Consider the following 19,182-nt stretch of genomic DNA (forward strand, 5'->3'; position numbering starts at 1 on the left):
ATGAAACAAAACATAGTTAGTGGGTGACTTTACAAAATTCAGTACAAATTTATAACAGGCAATAAAGCTAATACCACTCCTTAGAGGCACTGGTTAATGGCTTTAAATGAAAACTGGACATGACCAATATTTTGAAACAACATATAAAAACATTAAAGCCAAAAACACTGTTAATTGAAAACTTAATCCTAAATTTATAGTTAGTGTAAGCAACAATCTCCAGTTTATCAGTGTTACGTCTATGCCTATTATGCACATATATTTAGTAAAAGGTTAACTATGGAATGCTTCAAATATTTATATAAAACCATAATATATAAAGTAATGAATTTGCAACCCTACTGATGTGGGTTGGGATCAGAGGGTAGGCAGGGTTGGAGTGGTACGGTATACGTAACGGTTTAATCTATCAATGTTCAAAACAAAGTTAGCATTTTGCCTAGGAAGCACTGCATTTTCTCAAAAAGCAGATAGCAAGTACAGTACATACATATTAAATATACAGTACTTAAGTATAAAGACAATAATAGCTATCTATCTGAACTTCAGTTAAACTATTTTTTTTATTATTTTTTTATTAACACATTGGCCGTTTCCCACCAAGGCAGGGTGGCCCGAAAAAGAATAACTTTCATCATCATTCACTCCATCACTGTTTTGCCAGAGGCATGCTTACACTACGGTTACAAAACTGCAACACTAACACCCTTCCTTCAGAGTGCTGGTATTGTACATCCCATCTCCAGGAATCAAGTCCAGCCTGCTGGTTTTCTTGATTCCCTTCATAAATATTACCTTGCTTACACTCCAACAGCACGTCAAGTCCTAAAAACCATTTGTCTCCATTCGCTCCTATCTAACACACTCACGCATGCTTGCTGGAAGTCCAAGCCCCTCGCACACAAAAACCTCCTTTACTCCCTCCTTCCAACCTTTCCTAGGCCAATCCCTACCATGCCTTCCCTCCACTACAGATTTATACACTTTCGAGTCATTCTGTTTCATTCCACCCTCTCTACATGTCCAAACCGTCTCAATAACCCCTCCTCAGCCATCTGGATAATTGTTTTGGTAACTTTTGTGGGTTATGCCTGACATTTATTACTCTTCAATTTTATATACATGTTAATGCTAATATTTATGTATGTATAGTAATAGGGAAAGATGATGGAATCGCTAGCTAAAAGACCGGCCGCTTTTTATGCGGCTGAAGTCAAAGCTTTTGTCACATGACCAACCTGACGTGAGAGTTACTGGTCATTGACACAAGCAGTAGGTTCATACTCTCTCTTCTGAGTAGGTTCAGGTTCTCAACCCAGAGTGCATAGCTCTCTTTAGCACTCGGTTACATAGTTGCTTTCATATAGAATTCAAAGTCTCTTGCATGAGATGATTGACCATTAGTCTGAGAGACTGCTAGTTTAAGTAATCCCTATAAGAGATTGTTGTTTCTCGAAAGTAACCAAATAGTTTTGCTTTCTGTACAAGACTGTCAATACTGATGAATTGTTTGACATTTGGTTATTTAATAATTTATAAGAACATAAACATACAATTATGTTCTTTTAATTTTCATCGTATGTGAAGTATCACAAGGTGTCACATAATCTCCTTGTGAGTATGGGATTTTAATGTTTAACCTAGTTACTAAGTACGAAGAGACCTAGTATACAAATTAAATAAAGATCAGAAAGAAGTGTCAAAAGTCGCTGTTAATCGAACCTTGGTACACTCTAGGAGCTTCCTTTTAGACTAATTGTTTAACACAGTTAATATCTAATGCAGTTACTAAGTACAAGAAGACTTAGTATTCAAACTAGATAAAAAACTTGGAAAAACGACTTAATGCTTATTTCCCCTGAAGTGAATTATAAAAGGTGGACAATGGCTAAGTCATTATTTTCCTGTTGTTATAGCATAAGACCAGTGTTTGTAACAGTAACCGCACACCTTCTCCTAATCTCCGAACTACGGTTTCTCTGAATTATGTTCACACCACACATTGCCCTCAGACATGACATCTCCACTGCCTCTAGCCTTCTCCTTGTTGCAACATTCACCACCCATGCCTCACACCCATACCAGGGCGTTGGTACAACTATACTCTCACACATTCCCCTCTTTGCTTTCATGGACAAAGTTGTTTGTCTCCACAGACTCCTCAGTGCACCACTCACCTTTTTCCCATCATCGATTCTATGATTCACCTCATCATTCATAGATCCATCTGCTGACATGTCCACTCCTAAATATCTGAATACATTCACCTCCTCCATACTCTCTCCCTCCAATTTGATATCCAATCTTTTCGTTACCTAATTTGTTGTGTGTGGCAAATTTTGGCCTAGATATAAGAGAATGAGTCTGGGTAGCAGGTGTGCCTAGTATCCACAAAAATGTTGCCCTATGCAGTGCATCATGGTAGCAGCTGACCTCTAATCTCCTGGTTGGGCTAAAATAGTGAATTTGGTTCCACTAAGTAAACCAGAAGATTTACAACTGAAATAGAGATCTTGGCCAATTTCAGACCAGAAGTGCCTGAAACATCTACATCTGCTTCAATTATTGGGACAGCCTAAACCATGACCAAGAATTAATGGTTATGGATCATTAGCCAAGAAATAGGAAAAAGCGTTAAATTTTTGTGTATGACGATGTGTTCAAAATGGAGGGGTAAGAGTTATACAGGAGAAGCCTGGGGACATGACTAGTGAACAGAGGAAAGGTTGCTTTAGTGATTGGACTGCCTCCAGGTTTTGTTCTGGATAGCCTGATAAGTAGGGCAAAAAAAATTGTATTATGAGAACAGATTATTTAACTTAAAACATGATATAAAAAATACCTGGAAAGCCCTATCTGAAATTCTAGGAACAAAAAAGATATCAGGAAACAGAACAGAACAATCAAACTAACAAAACCAGATGAACCCCAACTCCCACCAACTGAAACAACAAACAGACTCAATGTTTTCTTCTCCACCATAGGAAAAAACCTGGCAGGTAAAATCCCAAGCACAAATATCCCACCTAATGACTACCTCGCTGGCACCTACCCGAACACACTATTCCTAGCTCCGACCAACCCAACAGAAGTCTCACTTATTATCAACACACTAAAGAACAAGGCAGGAGATTTAAATAACTTACCACCCTGTATATACAAAAAGCTTCACAAGTACTGTCACCAATCATTGCAACACTCTTTAACAAATCCATCGAATCCTCAACCATCCCCACAGTTCTCAATATAGCGAGGGGTCACCCCGATACATAAAGAAGGAGATCAAGCAGACCTGAACAACTATAGGCCTTCAACTTACCCCTTCTCTCTAAAATTTTTGAAAAATTAATTCATAAGCGAATCTATTCCTACCTCATCTCCCACAACATACTCAACCCCTGTCAGTTTGGGTTCAGGCCTAATAAAAATACAAATGATGCTATTATACACATGCTAGAACAAATATACACTGCACTCGAGAAAAAAAAGTCCCATCGGGAATCTTCATTGATTTACGTAAAGCTTTTGATACAGTTGACCATGATTTGTTGCACATAAAATTGTCACACCATGGTATAAGAGGGCACTCACTCAACTACCTAAAGTCATACCTTAACAACAGAAGCCAATATGTGTACACAAATGGAGCAAACTCTTCACACAACCAATTACAGTTGGTGTCCCAAGGGGAAGTGTCCTTGGCCCTCTTCTCTTTCTCATTTACATAAATGACCTATCAAATGCATCGCAACTACTCAAACCCATACTATTTGCAGATGACACTACATACGTCTTTTCTTACCCAAATCCAGTCATTCTAGGCAATACTGTAAATATTGAATTACAGAAAATATCTACCTGGATGATGATTAAAAAGCTTATTCTCAATATTGACAAAACCTACTTCATTCAGTTTGGGAACAGAACTACAGATGTTCCTCTTAACATAATGATAAACGGATCACCTATCACAAAGCTCACAGAGGGAAAATTCTTAGGAATCCACCTTGATAATAGACTCAAATTTCAAACACATGAACAACAAATTTCCAAGAAAATCTCCAAGACTGTAGGCATACTATCAAAGATATGGTACATACTATGCTCTGCAATCAGCTCTCCTGGCCCTATATTAACTCACTCATTTAACCCTATCTCACCTATGGAATCTGTGCATGGGGCTCAACAACAATAAATCATCTCAGACCATTAATTACCCAACAAAAGGCTGCAGTCAGAATAACAAATTCCCACTCCAGGCAGCATACTCCACCAATATTCAAAACTCTAAACTTACTCACCGTACAAAACATCCACACTTATTATTGTGCCTACTACATACATAGAACACTCAACTCAGATATAAACCCTCCCCTCAAACTTCTGCTTACCAACCTCAACAGAACATATGACCATAACACAAGGCACAGATCACTCTTTGATGTTCCCCATGTCCATCTCACACTATGTAAAAACTCTATGCACATAAAAGGTCCAAAAATCTGGAATTCATTACCTGTGAATACAAAAGAAACACTGCCTGTTTATCAATTCAAGACTCTTCTTAAAAACCACTTACTCACCCACAACTAAATAAATATTGAATAACTGTATTTCATAAATGTATAACCTGTGACCCTATCAAACTTTGTTTTCTAATTACATTACCTAATAGAGCATCCATTCTCTTGAATGCACTGTAACTCATCTAATGACCATAAGACCCGTTTCTGCACTACAAATCATTGATTATATTCAATTTGATAGGATTAATAAACTGTATGATTTCATATAATATATTGATCATTTTGTTATATTATACATTGTAATGCTACAAATTAGTACAACTCTAATGCTTCTTAATTGAAATGTTCAAATTTCATTGTTTAAAAATACTCATTTGTACTTCATGTTGTAATTTGTTTACTGTAATTTTTACCACTGAATATATCATTGCTTAGTTAACCCCTTGACTGTCGCAACCCCAATCCTGAGGTGTCTCCTGGTGTAGCAAAGTTTAAAAAAAAAAAAAAAAATTCTTATGAAAGGATAGAGAATTGTTTCCCGATTGTAATGAAATTATTGTAATGAAATTTGATGGAAAACTGACGGAATTACACTCTCGTAAAGTTAGCGACCTCGGCGATATTTACAAATCGGCGATTTTGCCCACTCTGAGCCCTATTTTCAGCTAATTCCATTGTTCCAGTCGACCAAACTCATAGCTATTTCTTTAGAACTCCATTTTTTCTATCGATCGAGTACAAGAAACTGCCCATTTACTGATTTCAACTACCCAATAACATGGTCAGAAATTTGCAATTTGGCAAATTTCACGAAAATTAAAAAATATGACAATTTCAAAATAAGGTCCAGATTGAACAATGCAGACATTCCTCGCTCTAAAATAACATTTTCTTTGTTCATCAGTCACGTCTCCAGGCCCCTCTGATATTACTCTTGCTTTCTATTTTGAATTTTTACTCAAACAAAAAATAGAAGATTTACTGTTATGCAGACTACTGCAATACTGTAATAATTGTACAAATAATGTCAACCCATTCATGACTGCATATTAAAATGGCTAGTTGGACATTTATTGGGCAATGACATCATTTGTTTACTTTTGAACATCGGCAAAAATCAAACATTTCCTCTACTTTGAGCTCCATTTCCAGGTTCGTTGTATAGTAAAACCAGTCAAAATCAACTCTATTTCTATAATATGTTTTCCATTCTATCAAATGAGACCAAGGAAACAAGAATACAACCATAAATACTATACGAAAATGGACCACAAAGTCGGCATTTTAATTAAAAAAAACGATTGGAGTTGTTTTTTCTCATTATGCACTGCGTGCTCCAGGATTTTTTTATATGGTGCACATTGACCACACAGACCCATTCTCTCACATGTGGGCCTACCAGCTTTCTCCTGCTTGATTTGAAGCCGCTAGAATTTATGAGTATATATACGTCAAACACGGTACCTCGAAAGACATATATATACAACCGAAACAGTCAAAGGGTTAATCTTAAACCTGCCCATAATGCTCTGCATACAAGGGGCTTTTGGCATGTACACCCATCTACTATAATTCCTTGTACAACTATGTATCATGTCCAAATAAAAATTATTATTATTATTATTATACCATGATAATAATAAGAATAATAATAAGAAGAATACTCACATCTCTTGTATTCATTGTAACTCATCTAATGACCATATGTACTGTTATTACCTTATTAATATTACGTTAATTTTAAGTTTGCTCAAAATGCTATGCATCTAAAGGGGTTTTGGGCATGTACACAAAATTATTATACTACTTTGTACATACATGTATCATGTCAAAATAAAATGTAATATACATGTATAAGTAGGTAAAATGAAAGGGGGTAAGGCAGCCGGGATTGATGGGATAAAGATAGAAATGTTAAAAGCAGGTGGGGATATAGTTTTGGAGTGGTTGGTGCAATTATTTAATAAATGTATGGAAGAGGGTAAGGTACCTAGGGATTGGCAGAGAGCATGCATAGTTCCTTTGTATAAAGGCAAAGGGGATAAAAGAGAGTGCAAAAATTATAGGGGGATAAGTCTGTTGAGTGTACCTGGTAAGGTGTATGGTAGAGTTATAATTGAAAGAATTAAGAGTAAGACGGAGAATAGGATAGCAGATGAACAAGGAGGCTTTAGGAAAGGTAGGGGGTGTGTGGACCAGGTGTTTACAGTGAAACATATAAGTGAACAGTATTTAGATAAGGCTAAAGAGGTCTTTGTGGCATTTATGGATTTGGAAAAGGCGTATGACAGGGTGGATAGGGGGGCAATGTGGCAGATGTTGCAAGTGTATGGTGTAGGAGGTAGGTTACTGAAAGCAGTGAAGAGTTTTTACGAGGATAGTGAGGCTCAAGTTAGAGTATGTAGGAAAGAGGGAAATTTTTTCCCAGTAAAGGTAGGCCTTAGACAAGGATGTGTGATGTCACCGTGGTTGTTTAATATATTTATAGATGGGGTTGTAAGAGAAGTAAATGCGAGGGTCTTGGCAAGAGGCGTGGAGTTAAAAGATAAAGAATCACACACAAAATGGGAGTTGTCACAGCTGCTCTTTGCTGATGACACTGTGCTCTTGGGAGATTCTGAAGAGAAGTTGCAGAGATTGGTGGATGAATTTGGTAGGGTGTGCAAAAGAAGAAAATTAAAGGTGAATACAGGAAAGAGTAAGGTTATGAGGATAACAAAAAGATTAGGTGATGAAAGATTGAATATCAGATTGGAGGGAGAGAGTATGGAGGAGGTGAACGTATTCAGATATTTGGGAGTGGACGTGTCAGCGGATGGGTCTATGAAAGATGAGGTGAATCATAGAATTGATGAGGGAAAAAGAGTGAGTGGTGCACTTAGGAGTCTGTGGAGACAAAGAACTTTGTCCTTGGAGGCAAAGAGGGGAATGTATGAGAGTATAGTTTTACCAACGCTCTTATATGGGTGTGAAGCGTGGGTGATGAATGTTGCAGCGAGGAGAAGGCTGGAGGCAGTGGAGATGTCATGTCTGAGGGCAATGTGTGGTGTGAATATAATGCAGAGAATTCGTAGTTTGGAAGTTAGGAGGAGGTGCGGGATTACCAAAACTGTTGTCCAGAGGGCTGAGGAAGGGTTGTTGAGGTGGTTCGGACATGTAGAGAGAATGGAGCGAAACAGAATGACTTCAAGAGTGTATCAGTCTGTAGTGGAAGGAAGGCGGGGTAGGGGTCGGCCTAGGAAGGGTTGGAGGGAGGGGGTAAAGGAGGTTTTGTGTGCGAGGGGCTTGGACTTCCAGCAGGCATGCGTGGGCGTGTTTGATAGGAGTGAATGGAGACAAATGGTTTTTAATACTTGACGTGCTGTTGGAGTGTGAGCAAAGTAACATTTATGAAGGGATTCAGGGAAACCGGCAGGCCGGACTTGAGTCCTGGAGATGGGAAGTACAGTGCCTGCACTCTGAAGGAGGGGTGTTAATGTTGCAGTTTAAAAACTGTAGTGTAAAGCACCCTTCTGGCAAGACAGTGATGGAGTGAATGATGGTGAAAGTTTTTCTTTTTCGGGCCACCCTGCCTTGGTGGGAATCGGCCAGTGTGATAATAAAAAAAAAAAAATAATAATAATATAAAAATAGTTATAAATGTATTAATTCAAGGATTATGTGGAGTAAAATAAAGGTTGGATGTGAAAAGTGGGTTATAGTAAGTGTATATGCACCTGGAGAAGAGAGAAGTGTAGAGGAGAGAGAGAGAGATTTTGGGAAATGATGAGTGAATGCATGGGGAGTGTTGAACCAAGTGTGAGAGTACTTGTGGTTGGGGATTTCAATGCTAAAGTGGGTAAAAATGTTGTGGAGGGAGTAGTAGGTAAATTTGGGGTGCCAGGGGTAAATGCAAATGGGAAGCCTTTAATTGAGCTATGTGTAGAAAGAGATTTGGTAATAAGTAATACATATTTTATGAAAAAGAGGATAAATAAATATACAAGGTATGATGTAGCATGTAATGAAAGTAGTTTGTTAGATTATGTATCGGTGGATAAAAGGTTAATGGGTAGGCTCCAGGAAGTACATGTTTATAGAGGGACAACTGATATATCAGATCATTATTTAGTTGTAGCTACAGTTAGAGTAAGAGGTAGATGGGACAAGAGGAAGGTGGCAACAACAAGTAGGAGGGAAGTGAAAGTGTATAAACTAAGGGAGGAGGAAGTTCGGGTGAGATATAAGCGACTATTGGCAGAAAGGTGGGCTAGTGCAAAGATGAGTAGTGGAGGGGTTGAAGAGGGTTGGATGAGTTTCAAAAATGCAGTATTAGAATGTGGGGCAGAAGTTTGTGGTTATAGGAGGGTGGGGGCAGGAGGAAAGAGGAGTGATTGGTGGAATGATGACGTAAAGGGTGTGATAAAAGAGAAAAAGTTAGCTTATGAGAGGTTTTTACAAAGCAGAAGTGTTATAAGAAGAGCAGAGTATATGGAGAGTAAAAGAAAGGTGAAGAGAGTGGTGAGAGAGTGCAAAAGGAGAGCAGATGATAGAGTGGGAGAGGTACTGTCAAGAAATTTTAATGAAAATAAGAAATATGGAGAGTAAAAGAAAGGTGAAGAGAGTGGTGAGAGAGTGCAAAAGGAGAGCAGATGATAGAGTGGGAGAGGTACTGTCAAGAAATTTTAATGAAAATAAGAAAAAATTTTGGAGTGAGTTAAACAAGTTAAGAAAGCATAGGGAACATATGGATTTGTCAGTTAAAAACAGAGTAGGGGAGTTAGTAGATGGGGAGAGGGAGGTATTAGGTAGATGGCGAGAATATTTTGAGGAACTTTTAAATGTTGAGGAAGAAAGGGAGGTGGTAATTTCATGCACTGGCCAGGGAGGTATACCATCTTTTAGGAGTGAAGAAGAGCAGAATGTAAGTGTGGGGGAGGTACGTGAGGCATTATGTAGAATGAAAGGGGGTAAAGCAGCTGAAACTGATGGGATCATGACAAAAATGTTAAAAGCAGGGGATGATACAGTGTTGGAGTGGTTGGTACTTTTGTTTAATAAATGTATGAAAGGGGGGAAGGTACCTAGGGATTGGTGGAGAGCATGTATAGTCCCTTTATATAAAGGGAAGGGGGACAAAAGAGATTGTAAAAATTATAGAGGAATAAGTTTATTGAGTATTGAAAGAATTAGAGGTAAGACAGAATGTAGGATTGTGGATGAGCAAGGAGGTCTCAAAGTGTGTAGGGGATGTGTAGATCAAGTGTTTACACTGAAGCATATATGTGAACAGTATTTAGATAAAGGTAGGGAAGTTTTTATTGCATTTATGGATTTAGAAAAGGCATATGATAGAGTGGATAGGGGAGCAATGTGGCAGATGTTGCAAGTATATGGAATAGGTGGTATGTTACTAAATGATGTAAAGAGTTTTTATGAGGATAGTGAGGCTCAGGTTAGGGTGTGTAGAAGAGAGGGAGACTACTTCCCGGTAAAAGTAGGTCTTAGACAGGGATGTGCAATGTCACCATGGTTGTTTAATATATTTATACATGGGGTTGTAAAAGAAGTGAATGCTAGGGTGTTCGGGAGACGGGTGGGATTAAATTATGGGGAATCAAATTCAAAATGGGAATTGACAGTTACTTTTTGCTGATGACACTGTGCTTATGGGAGATTCTAAAGAAAAATTGCAAAGGTTAGTGGATGAGTTTGGGAGTGTGTAAAGGTAGAAAGTTGAAAGTGAACATAGAAAAGAGTAAGGTGATGAGGGTATCAAATGATTTAGATAAAGAAAAATTGGATATCAAATTGGGAAGGAGGAGCATGGAAGAAGTGAATGTTTTCAGATACTTGGGAGTTGACGTGTCAGCAGATGGATTTATAAAGAATGAGGTTAATCATAGAATTGATGAAGGAAAAAAGGTGAATGGTGCCTTGAGGTATATGTGGAGTCAAAAAACGTTATCTATGGAGGCAAAGAAGGGAATGTATGAAAGTATAGTAATACCAACACTCTTATATGGGTGTGAAGCTTGGGTTGTGAATGCAGCAGTGAGGAGGCGGTTGGAGGCAGTGGAGATGTCTTGTCTAAGGGCAATGTGTGGTGTAAATATTATGCAGAAAATTTGGAGTGTGGAAATTAGGAGAAGGTGTGGAGTTAATAAAAGTATTAGTCAGAGGGCTGAAGAGGGGTTGTAGAGGTGGTTTGGTCATTTAGAGAGAATGGATCAAAGTAGAATGACATGGAGAGCATTTAAATCTGTAGGAGCAGGAAGGCGGGGTAGGGGTCGTCCTCGAAAAGGTTTGAAGGAAGGGGTAAGGGAGGTTTTGTGGGCGAGGGGCTTGGACTTCCAGCAGGCGTGCATGAGCTTGTTCGATAGGAGTGAATGGAGACGAATGGTATTTGGGACCTGACGATCTGTTGGAGTGTGAGCAGGGTAATATTTAGTGAAGGGATTCAGGGAAACCGGTTATTTTTATACAGCCGGACTTGAGTCCTGGAAATGGGAAGTACAATGCCTGCACTCTAAAGGAGGGGTTTTGGGATATTAGCAGTTTGGAGGGATATGTTGTGTATCTTTATACGTATATGCTTCTAAACTGTTGTGTTCTGAGCACCTCTGCAAAAACAGTGATTATGTGTGAGTGAGGTGAAAGTGCTGAATGATGAAAGTATTTTCTTTTTGGGGATTTTCTTTCTTTTTGGGTCACCCTGCCTCGGTGGGAGACGGCCGACTTGTTGAAAAAAAAAAAAAATTATTAAAAATAGAATAAAACTGACCAAATTGCTAACTACTCATGCTTATCAGGGTAGTTCTGGTAATTGAATGGTCAGTTTCTTGTAATCATTAGATGGTACAGAAGGCAAACTAGCAAAATTCTGTAGTTGAGAACTGGGTCAGTTTGAGTGGATGAAACTGCCATTGTGTGAAGTGCTCCCCAACCTTCAACTTCATGCCTAGGTAATTCTATACACTAATTATCAAATTTTACATTTTTTAATGCCATTATCTTCAGAAAAAGATTTTCAACCATTTTAGGAGATAAAATAGTTAATTTTTTGAAAAAATACCAATGCAGAAAGGACTTTTAATTTTTTGGGGTGTTGACAGTCAAGACGTCAAGACGTGGTCTTTTGAAGCAAATTAGAAGTCTATTCCTTTTCCAAAGTTTTCCATCTATTTCAATGATTAGTAGGCTATGGAAGGTAAAAAGTGCCTATTTCATGCCTCTTAATCTGTTTAATGATAGGGTGTTACACTAAATTAAATTCTGACTGACAGGTAGTCAGATAAAGCACTATTTTTTTTAGCATAATGGCCATCTCCCACTGAGGCAGGGTGACCCAAAGAGGAAGCACATTCACATTTTGCTTCATAATTTTGCAGTACAACAAGAGCATCATGCTATTTTTTTCCAAATTTGGTTATTTTGCTCTTATTTTATTATTCATCAAAAACATGCTAATTTGCTGATGGTGTGATTCCTGTAGGAAACAGACATTCATATCTCCCACACAGCTCTATACTACTACAGTATTATAATATTCTATGAAAGTGCTAAACCTGAAGGTCATTCAGATCTGCACAGCAAAGTGGTAGCTGATCTTGGAGGGTAAATGACAGAAATGTGAAGGATGAGCACAAGGGCAAAAAAAATGCCCCATTCAATGCAGGTCTTTTTGAAGGGAAGGCCAACAGAATAAGCATGACAGTATTAGAAACCAAAAATGAAGCTAAAGTGCTCTCTAATGAACTGCACAACATCAAGATACGCTGAAGTATCAGCACAACCCAACAATTCTCGCACTGGCACTAGGAGAAACATGGTGCAATAGCCCGACTTCAATTAAGATATCAGATACAAAATTATTATTGTTGTCAAGCCTTACCACATGCATTTGGTTATACAGCTCAAGTGTTAATGTTTGGATTACTTTAAATTTCCTGTGTTTATGAAATACTTTACTGTACAGCATCAGTGTATTTACAGTTAACAGATATTTTTACTTAAACCAATACAATTATTAAATCTTTGATTTTTTAAAGTCAATTACAGGGATTTGCTAGGAAAAAATATAAATACCCATTATGCTAATAAAATATTTCTTACCCAAGATAAACCCCTAAATCCATGCATGGAACCAGTTCATATTCTTGGTAGATTGGCAGCTGCCAAGTTTCATCCAGGAAAGATGCATTTTCAAGCTTTAACTCAAAATTAATGTGAGAGCACTGGTAGAGGAGGCTCAGGAAAATCTCCCCTAATATTTCATTGCCGATAATGGAATCTTCATCATAAATACCATCATTGCATCTCAAGCGTACCTTAGAGAGAATAAGAAAAATAAAAAATACTAGGCAATTTATTTTCAATTTAAACACAAAAATGTCAAGAATCATTACACTATTGTAAATTGAAGGTTTTGTACCTAATAATAATAATAAGTACAGTACATAAATATGGCAATAACATATACACAACAGAATAAGAATGGTAACAAAATACTATACACATAGGAATATGGAAGGTACAACATAAAACTAGGCTTGTCCTTACGACAGTTTCAACTGGAACATGAAGACACTTGGATTTAAGAGCATGTCTGATGAACAACCGCCCACGACCTTGTGGTGTTGTCACGCACTGGTTGCTGGCAACAGCCTCCACTGTAGCCTTGTAAGTGCCCTTAAGACTGGAAAACAAAGCTGAGTTAGCAAATATTTTATGTTCACTGAACATTCCATTTTCTGCTGTTAAGTTGGGTGCCATTTTGTATTTCACTTACAAACATGAAACTGGTAAAACAGTTTTAAGGTTTCATAACACAACTAGAATACAATATGCACACTATCCATGCTACATTATGCACACTGTATCCATTGAACTTTTAATCAGACACTCCTTAGGCAGTAAACCCTCATTTCTTTACCAGCTCCACACATGGACAGCAGTCAATGAGACAGATTGGAAATCATCACTATGTAACTTGTAGACAGGTAATATCACCAAATGAAGGGTGATGACAAACAATGATTCATCTTTACCTGGAACTCACTTACAGAGCTCATATATCTCTCAAACTTAAATCCTAAATTTTAACCTTTGTGATTTCATCAAAGAAATGACAATAAAGTACAATGTAATATGAAATAATTAGTACTAAATATTGTATTTAACATTACTCCATAAAAACAGCCTTTACTGAGGAAATGTTTTAATACATTACCCAGCAGATGTTTGAGCAGTTCTCTCCACCCATGACCAGTAATCCCGTTTAGTGAGGCCAAATGCCAGATGGACAGCATTATTCAGTCCTTTACGAAAAATAACTTCCAGCACCTGACACAGTGGAAGGAGAAATGGCTGTGTGTCAAATACTCCTCCATTACAGCTTGCCTTAGTTGCCTCAAGGATATGACCTGCAACAAAATGTACAGTATAGATTAATATCTTCTACCCCCCCCCCCCCAAAAAAAAAAGTCCACCACATTTTGCGCATTTTTCTTTTTAACAAGTTGGCCGTCTCCCACTGAGGCAGGGTTACCCAAAAAAGAAAGAAAATCCCCAAAAAGAAAATATTTTCATCATCATTCAACACTTTCACCTTAAATGTCAATATGTACTTTTTGCGCTACTTCCCCTCACAATAAAACTGGTGTTACAAATAGACAAAGTTTTATTACATTGAATTATCACTGTATTAATAATCTTATCCTCAGGCAAACTAGCTATGTCAATCTTAGCAGTCATAAAGCAACCTTGAAATAATCAATGTGAAGTACTGCACTGAAATTTTAGGTTAGGTCTCAGTTAGACTTAATCTGCCCAAAATGTATTACAGAACTAGAGGCTATTCCACACAAATTATTACCATTGTAAAATAATATCTTTTTTGTGTTTGAGTATGTGACCTAATTCATGTGTGTATAAATAACTTATTACGAGAGTGACGAGATATAAATGTGGAAACAGTTCATCGCCACTGCAACTTGTTCAGCTATCAGTCCCTCTGTAATCTTTTGACTATAGCCCACAGGATGGGCATGGGGTGCATAATAAAGATACTAAACTAAATAGTGTATGAGGATAGTGAGGATCAGGTTACAACATAAAGGAGAGGGAAATTATTTTCCAGTTCCAGTAAAAGTAGGCTTTAAATATTGATGTGTGATGTCATCATGGTTGTTTAAAATATTTATAAATGGGATTTAACCCTTTCAGGGTTGGTGCATAATGAGAAAAAAAACTCCAACCGTGTTTTTGGTTTAAAACAGAGACTGCGGTGTATGTATTTCCGTATGCTATTTATGGTTGTATTCTAGTTTTTCTGGTTTCATTTTATAGAATGGAAGACATTATGGAAACTGAGATGATTTTGATTGGTTTCACAATGAAAAGTACCTTGAAATTGAGCTCAAAGTAGCAGAAATGTTCAAATTTTGCCAAAGTTCAAAGGTAAACAAATCATGCCATGCATTCAATATGCGTCAACTGGCGAGTCTAATATTCTTTCACAAGTGCGTTGATATTATTTATATCATTTCTACACCATTTCTACACGAATGCAGTAGTCTGCATAACAGTAAATCTTCTATTTTTTGTGAAAATAAAAATTCAAATTGGAAAGCAAAAGAAATGTAACAGAGGCCTGGGGACGTGAGTAATGAACAGAGGAAATGTTATTTTAGTGCCAGGAATGTTTGTCTTGTTTATTCTGGACCCTGTTTGGAAATTGGCATCTTTTGAAATTTGTGTGAAACTGGCAAAATTGCCAATTTCTGACCACGTTACTGGATAGTTGAAATCGGTAAATGGGTGGTTTCTTGTACTCATTCGATAGAAAAAATGGAGTTCTAGCAAAATAGGTATGATTTTTGTGAATTGGTACATTGGAACTGGCCGAAAATAGGGCTCAAAGTGGGCGAAGCCGCCGATGCGTAAACATCGTCGAGACCACTAACTTTGTGAGAGCATATTTCCGTAAGTTTTCCATCAAATTTCATACTTTTGGTGTCATTATGATCGGGAAAAGATTCTCTATCATTTCATGAGAATTTTTTTTTTTTTTAAATTTCCAACCATAAGAACAAGTTTAGGGTTAAAAGGGTTAAAAGAAGTGTGTTTGGAAGAGGTGAGAAGATAAGATTTTGTTAGGATTTTTAACCCTAGAAGGTTAGCCTCCCAGGATAACCCAAGAAAAGCAGTGCATCATCAAGGGGCTGTCTGTCTCATTTCCACTGGGGTACTCAATCTTGTCCCCCAGGATGCGACCAACACCAGTCGCCTAACACCCAGGTATCTACTTGCTTGCTAGGTGAATGGGACAACAGGTGTAAGGAAGCACACCCAATGTTTCTACCCCTGCCGGGGATTGAACCACAGATGCTCAGTGTGTGAAACAAGAATGTTGCCTACCAGGCCAAAGGCCTTAAAAGATAAAGAATACAAAATGGGATTTGTCACAGTTGCCTTTTGCAGATGACACTGTGCTTTTGGAAGATCCTGAAGAGAAATTGCAAAGGTTGGTAGACGAATCTGGAAGAGTAAAAAATGGAAATTACAAATGAACAAAATGCCTCAAATGATGTAGTTGAAGTTTTGGCAGTAAAGATCGAGAAACAAAACTTGGTCATTGTGGTTGTATACAAGCCTCTGGATGCAACTTCCCAACAATTCCAAGAACAGCTTTTGAAAATTGATCACTATCTGGAAAATCTTCAAGCTCCTGCCCCCAACATCTTGCTCCTGGGGGATTTCAACCTAAGGCACCTAAAATGGAGGAATGTAGCAAATAATGTTGTAGCAGAGATAACATCAGGAGGCAGCTCAGATGAAAACTCACACACACATGAGCTTTTAAATCTCTGCACGAAATTTCCCTTAAACCAGCAAATAATAGAGCCAAGACTGGAGAATAAACTGGACCTCATCTTCACTAACAATGATGATCTCATACGAAATATTACCATAACAAAAACAATACATATACTCAGATTACAACATAACAGAGGTACAGACATTTATGTGCTGGGCCCCAGACCGACAAAATGTGATCAGTCATGAGGGAGCCTTCACCAAATTCAACTTCAATAACAAAAACTAGGTGGGACCAAGTAAACCAGGCTCTAAGTGATATAAACTGGGAAGACAGCCTAAGCAACACGGATCCAAACTCGTCTAGAAAAAATTAACTCTGTGGCACTTGATGTATGCTCAAGGCATATTCCTTTAAGGAAAAGGAGAAGATGTAAACTACAAAGAGAAAGATGCTCCCTACACAAGCGAAGGCAAACAATAACAGAGCGGCTAAAAGAGACCAATACATGTATACATATCTGTAATACATAGGGAGACACTGGTCAGAAAAACAGCCAGCATCAAACTGAAGTTAAAGGAATCTTACAGGAACCAAGATACATGGGAAGAACTAAAAGCAATAGATGAAATTGAGAGAAACCCAAAATATTTCTTTTCTTATGACAAATCAAAGTCGAGAACAACAGCCAGTATTGGGCCCATACTTAAATGAGATGGGTCCTACACAGATGACAGCAACGAAATGAGTGAGCTACTCGAGTCCCAATATGAATCGATTTTAAGCGAGCAGCTAACCAGACTGAGAGTCGATGACCTACATGAATTTTTTATGAGAGAAAGAGACAGAATTTGGTAGACTTGAACCTATCTGATATTATCCTGATGTCTAATTACTTTGAAAAGACGGTAAATGACACGCCCATGCACTGTGCCCCAGGCCTAGACTCATGGAACTCAGTGTTCATCAAGAACTGCAAGAAGCCCCTATCATGTGCTTTTAACATCCTATGGAAAGGGAGCATGAACACAGGGGTCATCCCACAGCTGCTAAAAACAACAGACATAGCACCACTCCACAAATGGGGCAGTAAAGCAATAGCAAAGAACTACAGACCAATAGCATTAACATCCCATATTATAAAAATCTTTGAAAGGGTTCTAAGAAGCAAGATTGCCACCCATCTAGATACCCATCAGTTACACAACCCAGGGCAACATGGGTTTAGAGCAGGTCGCTCCTGTCTGTCTCAACTACTGGACCACTAAGACAAGGCCCTGGATGCTCTAGAAGACAAACAAAATGCAGATGTAGTATACACAGATTTTGCAAAAGCCTTTGACAAGTGTGACCATGGTGTAATAGCACACAAAATGCATGATAAAGGAATAACAGGAAAAGTTGATAGATATACCGATAATTTCCTAACAAATAGAAAACAAATACAGTGGACCCCCGCATAACGATTACCTCCGAATGCGACCAATTATGTAAGTGTATTTATGTAAGTGTATTTGTACGTGTATGTTTGGGGGTCTGAAATGAACTAATCTACTTCACAATATTCCTTATGGGAATAAATTCGGTCAGTACTGGCACCTGAACATACTTATGGAGTGAAAAAATATCGTTAACCGGGGGTCCACTGTAGTAGTAGTAAACAGAGTAAAGTCTGAGGTGACAACAGTGAAAAGCCCTGTTTCACAAGGCACAGTACTCACTCCCATCTTGTTCCTCATCCTCATATCTGACATAGACAGGGATGTAATTTACAGCACCATGTCTTCCTTTGCAGATGACACCCAGATCTGCATGACAGTGTCCTCCACTGAAGACACCGCAAGACTCCAGGTGGACATTAACCAAATCTTTAAATGGGATGCAGAAAACAATATGAAGTACAATGATGAGAGATTTCAATTACTCCAATATGGAAACCATGAGGAAATTAAAACTATATCGGATTATAAAACAAATTCCAACCACACAATAGAGTGAAAAACTAATGTAAAGGACCCGAGAGTGATCATGTCAGAGGATCTCACCTTTAAGGACCATAACATTGTATCAATCATATCTGTTAGAAAAATGACAGGATGGATAATAAGAACCTTCAAAATTAGGGATACCAAGCCCATGATGACACTCTTCAGGTTGCTTGTTCTATCTAGGCTGGAATATTTCTGCATACTAACAGCACCTTTCAGGTTAGTTAGTTTAATATGTTTATTATGCACCCCATACCCATCCTGTGGGCGGTAGTCAAAAGATTACAGAGGTACATAATTGGTCCAGGGACTGGACTCCAAAGTTTTGATAGCTGAGCAAGTTACAGAGGTAATGAACTCACAATTTACAAAGGTAATGAACTCCAGGTAAGTCTGGTCACAATCATGACAAGTTACAAAGGTATTTACAGATTACAGAGGTACGTAATGGGTCCAGGGACTGGGCCCCCAAAGTTTTGATAGCTGAACTAGGTACAAAGGTAATGAGCTCACAAGTTACAAAGGTAATGAATTCTGTAAGAATGGTTACTTACGTTTATACATGGCTACAATCATAAACAAATTATAGTGTAATGAGCAATTCACACTTCCACACCCAGTCACAACTGTAATAAGTTATTGGTGCAAATATTGATTGTTGAGACACACACACACACACACACACTTTAGTTTAATATCTTTATTATGCACACCATACCCATCCTGTGGGCGGTAGTCAAAAGATTACAAAGGTACATAATGGGTCCAGTGACTGGACCCCAAAGTTATGACAGATGAACTAGTTACAAAGGTAATGAACTCCAGGTAGATCTGGTCACAATCATGGCAAGTTACAGAGGTAATGAAT

The 19,182-nt window shown here is 38.1% G+C and overlaps 1 protein-coding gene across 1 annotated transcript in view; it reads right to left on the bottom strand.

The window, feature by feature from the left end:
• The window catches only part of LOC128686639 (uncharacterized), a gene marked incomplete at its 5' end in the record, with an annotated part of 89,171 nt that extends 70,928 nt beyond the window's left edge, over positions 1 to 18,243 (bottom strand). Inside the window, 4 exons of the mRNA XM_070080265.1 lie at positions 12,621 to 12,835; positions 13,068 to 13,203; positions 13,738 to 13,930; positions 18,048 to 18,243. Coding sequence (XP_069936366.1) covers positions 12,621 to 12,835; positions 13,068 to 13,203; positions 13,738 to 13,930; positions 18,048 to 18,243 — 740 coding nt within the window. The remainder of the gene's footprint in view (positions 1 to 12,620; positions 12,836 to 13,067; positions 13,204 to 13,737; positions 13,931 to 18,047) is intronic.
• Between the last annotated feature and the right edge of the window lie 939 nt (positions 18,244 to 19,182).

The sequence above is a fragment of the Cherax quadricarinatus genome, unplaced genomic scaffold (genome assembly GCF_038502225.1).
Source record: "Cherax quadricarinatus isolate ZL_2023a unplaced genomic scaffold, ASM3850222v1 Contig257, whole genome shotgun sequence".
Lineage (NCBI taxonomy): Eukaryota > Metazoa > Arthropoda > Malacostraca > Decapoda > Parastacidae > Cherax > Cherax quadricarinatus.